The sequence below is a fragment of the Oncorhynchus masou genome, chromosome 30, assembly GCF_036934945.1.
Source record: "Oncorhynchus masou masou isolate Uvic2021 chromosome 30, UVic_Omas_1.1, whole genome shotgun sequence".
NCBI classification, from domain to species: domain Eukaryota; kingdom Metazoa; phylum Chordata; class Actinopteri; order Salmoniformes; family Salmonidae; genus Oncorhynchus; species Oncorhynchus masou.
Window position 1 is genome coordinate 5,974,758 of NC_088241.1, and position 17,159 is coordinate 5,991,916.

The window sequence follows — 17,159 nt, forward strand, 5'->3', positions numbered from 1 at the left end:
GTCCACGTGATCGAAGCAATCTTGAAGCGTGGAATCTGATTGTTCGGACCAGCGTTGAACAGACCTGAGCACGGGCGCTTCCTGTTTTAGTTTCTGTCTATAGGCTGGGAGCAACAAGATGGAGTCGTGGTCAAATTTTCCAAAAGGAGGGCGGGGAAGGGCTTTATATGCTTTGCGGAAGTTAGAATAACAATGATCTGGGGTTTTGCCAGCCCGGGTCGCGCATTCGATATGTTGATAAAATTAAGGGAGCCTTGTTTTCAGATTAGCCTTGTTAAAATCCCCAGCTACATAAATGCAGCCTCGGGATATGTGGTTTCCAGTTTACATAGAGTCAAATTAAGTTATTTCAGGGCCGTCGATGTGTCTGATTGGGGCGGGATATACACGACTGTGATTATGATCGAAGAGAATTCTCTTGGTAGATAATGCAATCGGCATTTGATTGTAAGGAATTCTAGGTCAGGTGAACAAAAGGACTTGAGTTCCTGTATGTTGTTATGATCACACCACGTCTCGTAATCATAAGCGTTTCGTTAAGCATACACCCCCCCGCCCTTGTTCTTACCAGAGAGATGTTTGTTTCTGTCTGCGTGATGCGTGAAGAAGCCGGGTGGCTGTACCGACTCTGATGACGTATCCCAAGTGAGCCATGTTTCCGTGAAACAAAGAACATTACCATCTCTGATGTCTCTCAGGAAGGCAACCCTTGCTCGGATTTTGTTTACCTTGTTGTCAAGAGTAAGGACATTGGCAAGTAGTATATTCAGTAGCGGTGCGCGATGTGCCCGTCTATGGAGCCTGACCAGAAGACCGCTCCGTCTGCCCCTTCTGCGGCGTTGTTGTTTTGGGTCGCCGGCTGGGATCCGATCCATTGTCCTGGGTGGTGGACCAAACAGAGGATCCGCTTCGGGAAAGTCGTATTCCTGGTCACAATGTTGGTGAGTTGGCGTTGCTCTTATGTCCAATAGTTCCTCCTGACTGTATGTAATAAAACCTAAGATTTCCTGGGGTAACAATGTAAGAAATTACACATAAAAAAGCAAAATAGTGCAGTTTCCTAGGAACGCGAAGCGAAGCAACTTTGTGGCAACAGTTTGGGGAAGGCCCTTTCCTGTTTCAGCATGACAATGCCCCATGCACAAAGTGAGGTTCATACAGAAATGGTTTGTCGAGATCAGTGTGGAAGAACTTGACTGACCTGCACAGAACCCTGACCTCAACCCCATCGAACACCTTTGGGATGAATTGGAACGCCGACTGTGAGCCAGGCCTAATTGCCCAACATCAGTGCACGACCTCACTAAAGCTCTTGTAGCTGAATGGAAGTCCCTGCAGCAATGTTCCAACGGTCAGTGCAAAACCTTCCAGACGAGTGGAGACTAGCTTGTTTGATTGCCTTGCGACTGGAATAGTTACACTGTTTGTATTCTTTCATGTTTCCAGTCACCTTGCCCTGATTAAAAGCAGTGGTTTGCTCTTTCAGTTTCACGTGAATGCTGCCATCCACCACGGTTTCTGGTTGGGGAAGGTTTTAATTGACGCTGTGGGTACAACATCACCGATGCACTTGCTAATAATCTCGCTTACCGAATCAGCGCATTCATCAATGTTATTGTCCGACACTATGCGGAACATATCCCAGTCCACGTGATCGAAGCAATCTTGAAGCGTGGAATCTGATTGTTCGGACCAGCGTTGAACAGACCTGAGCACGGGCGCTTCCTGTTTTAGTTTCTGTCTATAGGCTGGGAGCAACAAGATGGAGTCGTGGTCAAATTTTCCAAAAGGAGGGCGGGGAAGGGCTTTATATGCTTTGCGGAAGTTAGAATAACAATGATCTGGGGTTTTGCCCGTCCGGGTCGCGCATTCGATATGTTGATAAAATTTAGGGAGCCTTGTTTTCAGATTAGCCTTGTTAAAATCCCCAGCTACATAAATGCAGCCTCGGGATATGTGGTTTCCTGGGGTAACAATGTAAGAAATTACACATAAAAAAGCAAAATAGTGCAGTTTCCTAGGAACGCGAAGCGAGGCGGCCATCGTAGTCGGCGCCGGAAGTACTCATGTGGGAACTCCTTCAAAACAGTTGGAAAAGCATTCCAAGTGAAGGTGGTTGAGAGAATGCCAATAGTGTGCAAAGTTGTCGTCAAGACAAAGGGTGGCTACTCTGAAGAATCTAAAATACATTTTGATTTGTTTAACACTTTTAGGTCACTACATGATTCCATATCTGTTATCTCATAGTATTGATGTCTTCACTACTATTCTACAATGTAGAAAATTGTCAAAATAAAGAAAAAGCCTTGAATGAGTAGATGTGTCCACACTTTTGACTGGTACTATATACAGTTGAAGTCGGAAGTTTACAGTGCTTTGCGGAAGTATTTGGCCCCCTTGAACTTTGCGACCTTTTGCCACATTTCAGGCTTCAAACATAAAGATATAAAACTGTATTTTTTTGTGAAGAATCAACAACAAGTGGGACACAATCATGAAGTGGAACGACATTTATTGGATATTTCAAACTTTTTTAACAAATCAAAAACTGAAAAATTGGGCGTGCAAAATTATTCAGCCCCTTTACTTTCAGTGCAGCAAACACTCTCCAGAAGTTCAGTGAGGATCTCTGAATGATCCAATGTTGACCTAAATGACTAATGATGATAAATACAATCCACCTGTGTGTAATCAAGTCTCCGCATAAATGCACCTGCACTGTGATAGTCTCAGAGGTCCGTTAAAAGTGCAGAGAGCATCATGAAGAACAAGCAACACACCAGGCAGGTCCGAGATACAGTTGTGAAGAAGTTTAAAGCCGGATTTGGATACAAAAAGATTTCCCAAGCTTTAAACATCCCAAGGAGCACTGTGCAAGCGATAATATTGAAATGGAAGGAGTATCAGACCACTGCAAATCTACCAAGACCTGGCCGTCCCTCTAAACTTTCAGCTCATACAAGGAGAAGACTGATCAGAGATGCAGCCAAGAGGCCCATGATCACTCTGGATGAACTGCAGAGATCTACAGCTGAGGTGGGAGACTCTGTCCATAGGACAACAATCAGTCGTATATTGCACAAATCTGGCCTTTATGGAAGAGTGGCAAGAAGAAAGCCATTTCTTAAAGATATCCATAAAAAGTGTCGTTTAAAGTTTGCCACAAGCCACCTGGGAGACACACCAAACATGTGGAAGAAGGTGCTCTGGTCAGATGAAACCAAAATGGAACTTTTTGGCAACAATGCAAAACGTTATGTTTGGCGAAAATGCAACACAGCTCATCACCCTGAACACCCTATACCCACTGTCAAACATGGTGGTGGCAGCATCATGGTTTGGGCCTGCTTTTCTTCAGCAGGGACAGGGAAGATGGTTAAAATTGATGGGAAGATGGATGGAGCCAAATACAGGACCATTCTGGAAGAAAACCTGATGGAGTCTGCAAAAGACCTGAGACTGGGACGGAGATTTGTCTTCCGACAAGACAATGATCCAAAACATAAAGCAAAATCTACAATGGAATGGTTCAAAAATAAACATATCCAGGTGTTAGAATGGCCAAGTCAAAATCCAGACCTGAATCCAATCGAGAATCTGTGGAAAGAACTGAAAACTGCTGTTCACAAATGCTCTCCATCCAACCTCACTGAGCTCGAGCTGTTTTGCAAGGAGGAATGGGAAAAAATTTCAGTCTCTGGATGTGCAAAACTGATAGAGACATACCCCAAGCGACTTACAGCTGTAATCGCAGCAAAAGGTGGCGCTACAAAGTATTAACTTAAGGGGGCTGAATAATTTTGCACGCCCAATTTTTCAGTTTTTGATTTGTTAAAAAAGTTTGAAATATCCAATAAATGTCGTTCCACTTCGTGATTGTGTCCCACTTGTTGTTGATTCTTCACAAAAAAATACAGTTGGTGTACAGTAAGGTGTATGCCTTATGGCTAACGAGGCATGGTGCGATGAAAGAAACATACAGGAACTCAAATCCTTCTGTTCTCCTGATTTAGAATTCCTCACAATCAAATGTAGACCGCATTATCTACCAAGAGAATTCTCTTCGATTATAATCACAGCCGTATATATCCCCCCCAAGCAGACACATCAATGGCTCTGAACAAACTTTATTTAACTCTTTGCAAACTGGAAACCATTTATCCGGAGGCTGCATTCATCGTTGTTGGGGATTTTAACAAGGCTAATCTGAAAACAAGACTCCCTAAATTTTATCAGCATATCGTTTGCGCAAACAGGGGCGGAAAAACCTTGGATCATTGTTACTCTAACTTCCGCGACGCATATAAGGCCCTGCCCCGCCCCCCTTTCGGAAAAGCTGACCACGACTCCATTTTGCTGATACCTGCCTACAGACAAAAGCTAAAAAAAGAAGCTCCCACGCTGAGGTCTGTCCAACGCTGGTCCGACCAAGCTGACTCCACACTCCAAGACTGCTTCCATCACGTGGACTGGGACATGTTTCGTATTGCGTCAAATAACAACATTGACGAATATGCTGATTCGGTGTGCGAGTTCATTAGAACGTGCGTTGAAGATGTCGTTCCCATAGCAACGATTAAAACATTCCCTAACCAGAAACCTTGGATTGATGGCAGCATTCGCGTAAAACTGAAAGCGCGAACCACTGCTTTCAATCAGGGCAAGGTGTCTGGTAACATGACTGAATACAAACAATGCAGCTATTCCCTCCGTAAGGCTATCAAACAAGCTAAGCGTCAGTACAGAGACAAAGTAGAATCCCAATTCAACGGCTCAGACACAAGAGGCATGTGGCAGGGTCTACAGTCAATCACGGACTACAGGAAGAAACCCAGCCCAGTCACGGACCAGGATGTCTTGCTCCCAGGCAGACTAAGTCACTTTTTTGCCCGCTTTGAGGACAATACAGTGCCACTGACACTGCCTGCAACGGAAAAATGCGGTCTCTCCTTCACTGCAGCCGAGGTGAGTAAAACATTTAAACGTGTTAACCCTCGCAAGGCTGCAGGCCCAGACGGCATCCCCAGCCGCGCCCTCAGAGCATGCGCAGACCAGCTGGCTGGTGTGTTTACGGACATATTCAATCAATCCCTATATCAGTCTGCTGTTCCCACATGCTTCAAGAGGGCCACCATTGTTCCTGTTCCCAAGAAAGCTAAGGTAACTGAGCTAAACGACTACCGCCCCGTAGCACTCACTTCCGTCATCATGAAGTGCTTTGAGAGACTAGTCAAGGACCATATCACCTCCACCCTACCTGACACCCTAGACCCACTCCAATTTGCTTACCGCTCAAATAGGTCCACAGACGATGCAATCTCAACCACACTGCACACTGCCCTAACCAATCTGGACAAGAGGAATACCTATGTGAGAATGCTTTCATCGACTACAGCTCGGCATTCAACACCATAGTACCATCCAAGCTCGTCATCAAGCTCGAGACCCTGGGTCTCGACCCCGCCCTGTGCAACTGGGTACTGGACTTCCTGACGGGCTGCCCCCAGGTGGTGAGGGTAGGTAACAACATCTCCTCCCCGCTGATCCTCAACACTGGGGCCCCACATAGGTGCGTTCTGAGCCCTCTCCTGTACTCCCTGTTCACCCACGACTGCGTGGCCACGCACGCCTCCAACTCAATCATCAAGTTTGCGGACGACACAACAGTGGTAGGCTTGATTACCAACAACGACGAGACGGCCTACAGGGAGGAGGTGAGGGCCCTCGGAGTGTGGTGTCAGGAAAATAACCTCACACTCAACGTCAACAAAACTAAGGAGATGATTGTGGACTTCAGGAAACAGCAGAGGGAACACCCCCCTATCCACATCGATGGAACAGTAGTGGAGAGAGTAGCAAGTTTTAAGTTCCTCGGCATACACATCACAGACAAACTGAATTGGTCCACTCACACAGACAGCATCGTGAAGAAGGCGCAGCAGCGCCTCTTCAACCTCAGTAGGCTGAAGAAATTCGGCTTGTCACCAAAAGCACTCACAAACTTCTACAGATGCACAATCGAGAGCATCCTGGCGGGCTGTATCACCGCCTGGTACGGCAACTGCTCCGCCCTCAACCGTAAGGCTCTCCAGAGGGTAGTGAGGTCTGCACAACGCATCACCGGGGGCAAACTACCTGCCCTCCAGGACACCTACACCACCCGATGTTACAGGAAGGCCATAAAGATCATCAAGGACATCAACCACCCGAGCCACTGCCTGTTCACCCTGCTATCATCCAGAAGGCGAGGTCAGTACAGGTGCATCAAAGCTGGGACCGAGAGACTGAAAAACAGCTTCTATCTCAAGGCCATCAGACTGTTAAACAGCCACCACTAACATTGAGTGGCTGCTGCCAACACACTGACACTGACTCAACTCCAGCCACTTTAATAACGGGAATTGATGGGAAATGATGTAAATATATCACTAGCCACTTTAAACAATGCTACCTTATATAATGTTACTTACCCTACATTATTCATCTCATATGCATACGTATATACTGTACTCTATATCATCGACTGCATCCTTATGTAATACATGTATCACTAGCCACTTTAACTATGCCACTTTGTTTACATACTCATCTCATATGTTTATACTGTACTCGATACCATCTACTGTATCTTGCCTATGCTGCTCTGTACCATCACTCATTCATATATCCTTATGTACATATTCTTTATCCCCTTATACTGTGTATAAGACAGTAGTTTAGGAATTGTTAGTTAGATTACTTGTTGGTTATTACTGCATTGTCGGAACTAGAAGCACAAGCATTTCGCTACACTCGCATTAACATCTGCTATCCATGTGTATGTGACAAATAAATTTGATTTGATTTGATTTATATCTTTATGTTTGAAGCCTGAAATGTGGCAAAAGGTTGCAAAGTTCAAGGGGGCCGAATACTTTCGCAAGGCACTGTACATACAGTACACTTAGGTTGGAGTCATTAAAACTCATTTTTCAACCACTCCACACATTTCTTGTTAACAAACTATAGTTTTGGCAAGTCGTTTAGGACATCTACTTTGTGCATGACATAAATACTTTTTCCAACAATTGTTTACAGACAGATTATTTCACTTATAATTCACTGTATCACAATTCCAGTGGGTCAGAAGTTTACATACACTAAGTTGACTGTGACTTTAAACAGCTTGGAAAATTCCATAAAATTATGTCATGGCTTTAGAAGCTTCTGATAGGCTAATTGACATCATTTGAGTCAACTGGAGGTGTACCTGTGGATGTATTTCAAGGCCTACCTTCAAACTCAGTACCTCTTTGCTTGACATCATGGGAAATCAAAAGAAATCAGCCAAGACCTCCGAAAAAAATTGTAGACCTCCACAAGTCTGGTTCATCCTTGGAAGCAATTTCTGATACTGAAGGTATCACGTTCATCTGTACAAACAATAGTACGCAAGTATAAACACCATGGGACCACGCTGCCGGCATACCGCTCAGGAAGGAGACGTGTTCTATCTCCTAGAGATGAACATACTTTGGTGTGAAAAGTGCAAATCAATCCCAGAACAACAGCAAAGGACCTGGTGAAGATGCTGGAGGAAACAGGTACAAAAGTATCTATATCCACAGTAAAACAAGCAGTATCACGAGTAGTATTGAAGTATCATCTCAAGACATCAGTCAGAAAGTTAAAGCTTGGTCACAAATGGGTCTTCCAAATGGACAATGACACCAAGCATACTTCCAAAGTTGTGGCAAAATGGCTTAAGTACAAAACAGAGTCAAGGTATTGGAGTGGCCATCACAATGCACTGACCTCAATCCCATAGACATTTTGTGGGCAGAACTGAAAAGGCGTGTGCGAGCAAGGAGGCCTACAAATGTTTGACCTAAGTTAAACAATTTAAAGGCAATGTTACCAAATACTCATTGAATGTATGTAAACTTCTGACCCACTGGGAATGTGATGAAATAAATTAATGCTGAAATAAATCTCTCTCTACTATTTCACATTCATAAAATAAAGTGGTGTTACTAACTGACCTAAGACAGAATTTTTACTCTGATTAAATGTCAGGAATTGTGGAAAAAATGAGTTTAAATGTATTTAGCTAAGGTGTATGTAAACTTCCCACTTCAACTGTATATGCAGTATTACATGTCCAAAACAAAATATTTCTACATGGGTATGACTGGGTTGAAATGTAGACTAGATTCATTTTACATTTTCTTGGACCATGTACTTTATCATTCCAAGAAAAGTACATGAACACTTTTTATGAAATATTTGACGACACAGTATGATAACGGATTCTTTATTACAGGGACAAGTTATATTAAACTTTTGTTTCTTTCAGGATTGTGAATCAATACTTAAAACATAATGATTGGTTAATGCACATAATCATGTAGGTCATTATCACATTCAAAGGCATTAAGAAAACATATAGAAAACATCTCAGCAAAACAAGCAAATAAGTGCAATATAGCGTGTTAATCTTTAACATTAGTGCAGATTCTAACTGAAACTGTAAGGCCGACTTGATTGTTCTTCACAAGGCAGAACTAACTGTAATGTGATTATATTTACCATCAATGGTCATACCTGGATGTCTAATGAATGAATTAGAACATAGACGTATGTCATAAAGTGTATAATCAAGGTTTAAAAGGCTGTTGATAGAGATGTGTAATCATGGGATAAAACGCTATGGAATAGGACTGAATGATAGAAGTCTAAAGAGAATCCGTATTGACAGGTTTCTTAGTTGGAATATGGCAGTGGCCACAAACCCTGCTGACCTACATGGTGTAAACACTTAAATGTTCAGCTACTCAAGGTGATTCATTGACTAGCTAAATCATGTGTTATTGCTGGGCTGGAAAAAAAAGCCTGTACATCGTATAGCTCTCCAGGATCAGGGTTGGTGACTGCTGGCAGATGGTGAAGTCTGTCCTTTAGCGCCCCCTCTGGCAGATGTAGAAGCTGTACTGGTCACATGATGTGGAGCTCCAGCTTCTCTCAGGAGGATCCCTTCCTGTCAGTAACCCACAATCCCCCTGTCTGTTGGATCCTGACCAGTAACTACCAATGAGAGGAAAGGGAACAGCTCAGTACTGTCCATACTAAAATATTACACTTATTTTCATTTCTGGATAACAAAGTCTGTTTGCCATCTTGAAGGCCAATAAACATCATGATCGGTTGTGTCACCTCTGTCCCAGTGCAGTGTTGTTGACCCAAACCCAGTTCCTAGTTCTCTGTCTCAGGCCGATCCAGTACATCAGGTTCCCCTTCTTCGTTAGAAAGGTCTGGGAGAATGCACAGTTTTTATTGGACTATTAGTAACCTTCGTCAATCCAACTGTTATGTATGGTTGTCATACAATCTCTGTTGCATTGCTATCATCATTGTATGGTCACTGTTATACAAAGAAGAGAAACAAGAGGTAGAAAGGAGTAACAATTGTAGTAGAACCACCTGCACTGTTTTGTTTGTTATGACAGCCAGATCTGCCCCTCTCTTCTTACACTCGTCCCTGCTCTCGTCCCAGTTCATTCTGTCTCTGGAGAGGAAGTAGCAGGAGCTCTCAAAGTGCAGCCAGCCTTCATCACACATGTGGCAGGCAGGGACTGGAGGAAAGGAGGGAAATTACTTTTCAAGTACAACATGTAGTTCAATTAATACATGTAGGTTCAATTATAATTATTAGCATCATTATTAGCATGGTATGAAGTCAAAGAGAAAACATTGTAGTGGTACAATACATCGCAAAGCATTAGATCGATACATCGACAATATGTAGAGCGATATAGTTTAACAGGTTACATTGGACTCACCCTGGCTCTGTTGTTGGAAGTATTGTGCTTGGCATGTCTGCAGGCTGCACACCTCAGTGGACTGGAACCTCTCTTCTTTAGCGTCAATCCCTTTTTCAGTCACACTCCCCTTCTCTTTAGCCTCAATCCCTTTTTCAGTTCCATGACAGACCTGAGGCTGGGATGGAACTAGAGAATAATGAAGAAAAAAAGAGAATGGAATCGTATTAGTCACGACTTCTACCGAAGGTAACTCCTCTCCCTGTTCGGGCGGCGCTCGGCGTCGCCGGTTTACTAGCCGCCACCGTGCAGGCGTGTAGGCGCTGCACTTCCCAGGAGTCACGTGTATCCCCTGTCACAAGAGGAGGCGGTGGCTATGGAGACATACATATCGGAATCTCTGGGGCAGGGGTTCATTCGGCCCTCCATCTCACCTGTCTCCTTGAGTTTCTTTTTTTGTGAAGAAGGAGGGAGGTCTGCGTCCGTGCATTGACTATAGAGGTCTAAATTCCATCACGGTGGTGTATAGTTACCCATTAGCTCTCATTGCCACGGCGATTGAGTCATTTCACGGAGCACGGTTTTTCACAAAACTGGATCTCAGGAGTGCATATAACTTGGTGCGTGTCTGGAAGGGAGATGAGTGGAAGACAGCGTTTAGTACCACATCCGGCCATTATGAGTACCTCGTCATGCCGTACGGGTTGAAGAATGCTCCAGAAGTCTTCCAATCTTTTGTGGATGAGATTCTCAGGGACCTGCACGGTCAGGGTTTGGTGGTTTACATCGATGATATTCTGGTCTATTCCGCTACACGTGCCGCGCATGTGTCTCTGTTGCGCAGGGTACTTGGGCGACTGTTGGAGCATGACCTGTACTTCAAGGCTGAGAAATGCTCGTTCTTCCAACAGGCCGTCTCCTTCCTTGGGTATTGCATTTCCACATCGGGGTTGGTGATGGAGGATGACCGCATTGCAGTCGTGCGTAATTGGCCGACTCCAACCACGGTAAAGGAGGTGCAGTGGTTCTTAGGGTTTGCCAACTACTACCGGAGGTTTATCCGGGGCTTTGGGCAGGTGGCTGCTCCCATTACCTCACTGCTGAAGGGGGGGCCGACGCGTCTGGGATGGTCGGCTGAGGCGGACAGGGCTTTTGGTCGCCTGAAGGCTCTTTTTACCTCGGCTCCCGTGCTGGCGCATCCGGACCCCGAGAGTAATGGGCAAAGAGTGAACCAGGATGTGGGTAGGTTTCTGCGGTCGTATTGCCAGGACCGGCCAGGGGAGTGGGCCCAGAACTCACTCCGCCACTCCTCTACGAACCTGTCGCCCTTCCAATGTGTGTTGGGCTATCAGCCGGTCCTGGTACCATGGCATCAGAGCCAGACCGAGGCTCCTGTGGAGGACGATTGGGTGAGACGCTCAAGGGAAACCTGGGAGGCCGCCCACGGGTACCTTAAACGGGCCAGTGCCTTTCTGCCGTTCCTTTTCTGGTTGTTTTGTCTGTGTTCCTTTTCACACCTGGTTTCAATTGCTTTTATTTCTGTGTGTATATAGGGCACCTGTTACCTGCCTTCATTCGTGCAGGATTAAGCTTGTGGGTATTTGCGTTCGGTATTCTATGCTGTTTATTGTTTTCGCATTTACGTATGTGTATGTAGTGTCGGAACTGTGGTTGTTCCTCCGTGTATTGACACGAGTTTCCGTTCCTTCGAGAGTGTAGTTTGGATATTCATCTGGGCCAATTTTGTATTGGTGGACGACGTTTACATATATCTATATTAAACACGCTTCTCAGAAATCCCTGCTCTCCTGCGCCTGACTCCTACACCTCTCGCCGAGACGCACCTTATCACAATTACACATTTGTTTAGTAATTTCTTGCAAAGAAGGCTATCTAAACCAACATGCTAGATATTCTATCAAATTAAAAATGAGTCCTGCCTGTTTCTAAATCACTATTCTAGAATAGAATGTCTATGATACTCACATTTGACACAGAGGATGATGATGACGAGCAGTAGAACCAGACAGATGACAGACAGTAGTAAACACACTGCGCGGTACAGACCAACGTTCCCCAGGACCTGCAGGTCTAGACAAGGAAAGAATAGTCTTAAGGGACATCCACACCAAAAGACGATAACTATAACGATAACAATAACATTATACACTGAGTGTACAAAACATTAGGAACACCTTCCTAATATTGATTTGGACCCCCCTTTTCCCCTTAGAACAGCCTGAATTAATCAAGACGTGGACTCTACTAGGTGTTAAAAGCGTTCCACTGGGATGCAACACTTCCCACAGTTGTGTCAAGTTGGCTGGATGTCCTTTGGGTGCTGGACCATTCATGATACACACAGGAAATGGTTGAGTGTGAAAAACCCAGCAGCGTTGCAGTTGTTGACACACTCAAACTGGGGCGCCTGGCACCTACTACCATCCCCCGTTGAAAGGCACTTAAATATTTTGTCTTGCCCATTCACCCTCTGAATGGCACACATACACAATTCATATCTCAATTGTCTCAAGGCTTTAAAGCAGACAGCCGTTTTTCACTGTTTCGCTGTGGTTTTAGTCATCAATCTAGCAAGAGGTCAATATTTTATTAATGTAGTAATGTTTCCCCCCCTAGAAAGCTATGACCTTTGGCTTTCACCTGGAATTGTTTATTTATGTCTGAGAAAATAACACTTCAACCCATATGATCTAATACACAATACAAGTATAATACAAATATGATTTATTAATTGTTTTGTGCATGAATAAGCCTTTTTATACTTCATAAAATGTCCATATATAGTTATAATCGGATGTACGAATACGCAAAATATTTCACCTTCTTTATTACATTAATGATAGTCAAAATCTGTTACATGTGTGAACGTCTAAATCAACATTTGGGCCATTTAAACAGCTTGCATCCCTCCTATAGACAAGGGGAGAAGCGCCATGTAAAGGGCTCGGTTTTGTCATTCTGAACACATGCAATGTATCTATCTGCCTCTGAAATAAAATGTTTGACTTCCTCACAAACTTGTGAGTGTGTAGGTCGCAATCTTTATCGTAGCTATGACAGCTTGACAGTTCACAAGGTTCCGAAAGGCACATTAACAGGACATTGAGAGTGTGTATTTTGTCAGGATGTATTGCTATTAACATATACAGTAGCAGTCAAGGGTTTTTCTGTATTTTGTACTATTTTCTACATTGTAGAATAATAGTGAAGACATCAAAATGATGAAATAACATATATGGAATCGTGTAGTAAACAAAAAAGCATTAAAAAAAGCCACCCTTTGCCTTGATGACAGCTTTGCACACTCTTGGCATTCTCTCAACCAGCTTCATGAGGAATGCTTTTCCAACAGTCTTGAAGGAGTTCCCACATATGCTGAGCACTTGTTGGCTGTTGTTCCTTCACTCTGCGGTCCAACTAATCCCAAATCATCTCAATTGGGTTGAGGCCGGGTGATTGTGGAGATCAGGTCATCTGATGAGGCACTCCATCACTCTCCTTGGTCAAATTGCCCTTACACAGCCTGGAGGTGTGTTTTGGGTCATTGTCCTGTTGAAAAATAAATGATAGTCCCACTAAGCTCAAATCAGATGGGATGGCATATTGCTGCAGAATGCTGTGGTAGCCATGCTGGTTAAGTGTGCCTTGAATTATAAATAAATCACAGACAGTGTCACCAGCAACGCACCCCCACACCATAAGACATCCTCCTCCATTGTTCACGGTGGGAACCACACATGTGGAAATCATCAGTTCAGCTACTCTGCGTCTCACAAAGACACTGCGGTTGGAACCAAAAATCTCAAATTTGGACTCATCAGACCAAAGGACAGATTTCCACCAGTCTAATGTCCATTGCTCGTGTTTCTTGGCCCAAGCAAGTCTTTTCTTCTAATTGGTGTCCTTTAGTAGTGGTTTCTTTGCAGCAATTTGACCATGAAGGCCTGATTCATGCAGTCTCCTCTGAACAGTTGATGTTGAGATGTGTCTGTTGAACTCTGTGAAGCATTTATTTGGGCTGCAATCTGAGGTGCAATTAACTCTAATGAACTTATCCTCTGCAGCAGAGGTAACTCTGGTCTTCCTTTCCTGTGGCGGTCCTCATGAGAGCCAACTCCATGAGAGCCAACTCCCAACTCCATAGGGCGTGCGCCAGAACTTAAAGGAACTTTCAAAGTTCTTGAAGTAATGATGGGCTGTTATTTTTCTTTGCTTATTCGAGCGGTTCTTGCCATAATATGGACTTGTTTTTTTACCAAATAGGGCTATCTTCTGTATACAAGCCTTACCTTTTCACAACACAACTGATTGGTTCAAACGCATTCAGAAGGAAAGAAATTCCACAAATTAACTTTTAACAAGGCACACCTGTTATTTGAAATACATTCCAGGTGACTACCTCATGAAGCTGGTTGAGAGAATGCCAAGAGTGTGCAAAGCTGTCATCAAGGGCAAGGGTGGCTACTTTGAAAAATCTCAAATATATTTAGATGTTTTTTAACCCTTTTTTGGTTACTAAATGATTCCATGTGTTATTTCATAGTTGATGTCGTCACTATTATTCTACAATGTAGAAAATAGTAAAAATAAAGAAAATCCCTTGAATGAGTAGGTGAAAGACTTTTGACTGGTACTGTACCATCGGAAAATATGGCCTTATGCGGATATGGCTGTTTGTCATGTATCATCATTCTCCCAAGTCGTTCTATATGAGCTGCGGTGAAAAAAAGTACTCAATTATCATACTTGAGTAAAAATAAAGATACCTTAATAGAAAATGACTAAACTAAAAGTGAAAGTCACCCAGTAAAATACTACTTGAGTAAAAGTCTAAAAGTATTTGGTTTTAAATATACTTTAGTATAAAAAGTAAAAAGTATTAATAATGTCTAATAATGTCTGTCGCTTATATTATGCAAATCAGACGGCACCATTTTTATTAAAAACATTTTAATTTACGGATAGCCAGAGGCACACCAACACTCAGACATTAATTTACAAATGAAGCATTTGCGTTTAGGTAGTCCGCCAGATCAGAGGCAGTAGGGATGACCAGGGATGTTCCCTTGATAAATGCATGAATTTGACCATTTTCCTGCCAAAATGTAACGAGTACTTTTGGGTGTCAGGGAAGATGTATAAAGTAAAAAAGTACATTATTTTCTTTAGGCAAGTTTACTGTGCCCTCCTCTCGGATCAGCCTCACGCAGCTAGAACCATGAGCGCGTTTTTGATTGGTTGTTAGGTAATGGGTAAACATCGCTCTGAAAGTGACCCCAAACGATTAGATAGATCTCGTTATCCACTAATTTGTAGTTATAGGTGTATTGTGAACGCTCCTGTTCACTTGAATTAGAAAGATTTCAATTGTTTGATGTTATAGTTCGTTATAGGTATCGTTCTTGGACGGCCCTGGCTTTGTTATATGGCCGGCACCATCAGACATTTTATAAGCAATCACTACGAGCAACAATTGAAATCCTGCTTACCTTTCTCTTGCTGTTCCTTCACTTCAACCGATAACTTTGTGTTTGCCTCGTCTGGTAATTTGGCAGTCCCTCCACTTCCTCCAATACGGCAAAATTGTATATACAATACTGTCGTTCCTGACCCACAGACTGTGACTGTAAAGTACTGTGAATGCTAAATGGCATGCACTGTGGTTTAAAAAAAATCCCTCTCAGTCTCTCTAGCAACGTGCCCTTTTCAGATGTATAACTAATTCCTGTAATACAATACTCAGTCTGTCCCAAAATCATTTGGCTGCTGCTGCTACTTTCTGTCTCTCTATCTCTGCGTGTCTAGAGACAGCGTTTTGAATAACTGTCTGGAGAGATATCAAGTCCTTGAAGAGATGTCCTATCAGCCTGGCTGTGTTTCTCAACAATAGATTGGGTCTCTGCTTGGAGGTCTGCTATTATCATGTCTCAGCCTTGATTGTGAGACAGACAAACAGGTCCTTTCTCTCCAGATGGGTTTCGTTATGTTACAAGCTAGATAATATTATCCCCTAAAACTAGACATTTTCACCACATTATTTCATGTTTCCATGACAGAAATATAGAAATCCTGTTATATGGACATTTTGGAACATTGACATTCTGTTTTTGTTATAACAACTTCACCTGACCTGTAACATGTGCTATATAAGGGTTGGCAATGAATGACCTCAAAAGTCTAGACATGCAGATGCAAACTGCAAGTTGCACACCACACACAACATTGATAGTAGGCTAGACCAAGGAAATGTGTCAGTAATCAAAATTCGGAAGTGGGAAAATTACTTTCACTGTCGCACTGACTATTTTTCTCTCTCTCACACATAGACTGAATGAGTGTTTCTCTATTCCTCTTTCTCCTCTCTTGCGTAAAAGTAGAAATAATGTTTATTATTTTAATAGGACATTTTTAGACATCCATTTATTTAGGATAAGTTCAGACATATGTAATAATAATGTAATAATCTTATAATTATAATATTTGGGGTTTAGGCCGAGTGTCTGTAAATCACTTTGTGACATCTGCTTCTGTAAAAATGGATTAATAAAATATATTTAATTGATTAAATTTGATGAATAATATAATAACAGTGTTGTAGCCACTTGTACCTGGTCTGTCTTTGGCACAGGGCTGGCCAGGAGAAGCTTCAGCATAAATGTCCTCTGATGGACTCTTCAGTTTGGAATAGACTGTAGATTCAGCTTCCTCGACTGATAGACATGCAGACACACAAATATGTTATGTGGAAGCTTAGGACCTATCTTAATCTTCTCAGAACACAACAAAAAATAGCATATAGCCTAAGACGCTTTTTAAAAGGATTGAACCTAATACCGTAATAGAAATGAAAATATGCTGATGTATTCCAAGGAAAGTGGTGCAAATTTACCCCAGTAGCTGAAGTTTGGTGATGAAGATGTTCTTTTTCTTTACCTGAGGTCTCCAGAATTATCTGACTCTCGTCCACTTCCACAACTCTTTCCTTCTCTCGGGGGGTTTCTTGCATCTCCATGATTCTCTCGTTTTCTGTCTGGGTCTAGAACTTTCTATTTCCCTGGAAAGCCTATAAGCCTGTTCAGCAAACACTCCAGAAAGTTACTTGTGTAGCAAGTCTCCCACACACAAACCAAATATGTCTATTAAAATTATCTCCCTTAGTCTCTGTAGCTAGTGTCACTTGAATACAAAATAAACAATGTACTAAAGTTATCCCTCCTTTCAATTACAAGTTACACTTCCTCACTGATTTCTCTTTGGCTCACTTACTCTTAAGGACGTTTCGTCATTCCCACTCGCCATTACTGAGTGTCAGCAATTTATTTGAATTGTGATTTATGGGAA

General features: G+C 42.9%; 1 protein-coding gene across 2 annotated transcripts; it reads right to left on the reverse strand.

The window, feature by feature from the left end:
• Positions 1 to 8,277: 8,277 nt before the first annotated feature.
• Positions 8,278 to 17,069, reverse strand: LOC135521927 (CD209 antigen-like protein E). 2 transcript variants are annotated; one of them, XM_064947743.1, is made up of 7 exons: positions 16,752 to 17,069; positions 16,427 to 16,528; positions 11,784 to 11,888; positions 9,819 to 9,986; positions 9,460 to 9,611; positions 9,193 to 9,290; positions 8,278 to 9,063 (listed from the first exon to the last, which is right to left on the reverse strand). In XM_064947743.1, the coding sequence occupies exons 1-7, from the start codon at positions 16,828 to 16,830 to the stop codon at positions 8,937 to 8,939; spliced, it is 831 nt and encodes a 276-aa protein (XP_064803815.1). In that variant the 5' UTR covers positions 16,831 to 17,069; the 3' UTR covers positions 8,278 to 8,936. The 2 variants fall into 2 exon arrangements, with proteins under 2 accessions (XP_064803815.1, XP_064803816.1); XM_064947744.1 differs by lacking the exon at positions 16,427 to 16,528 and having other exon boundaries at positions 16,752 to 17,068.
• Positions 17,070 to 17,159: the final 90 nt, after the last annotated feature.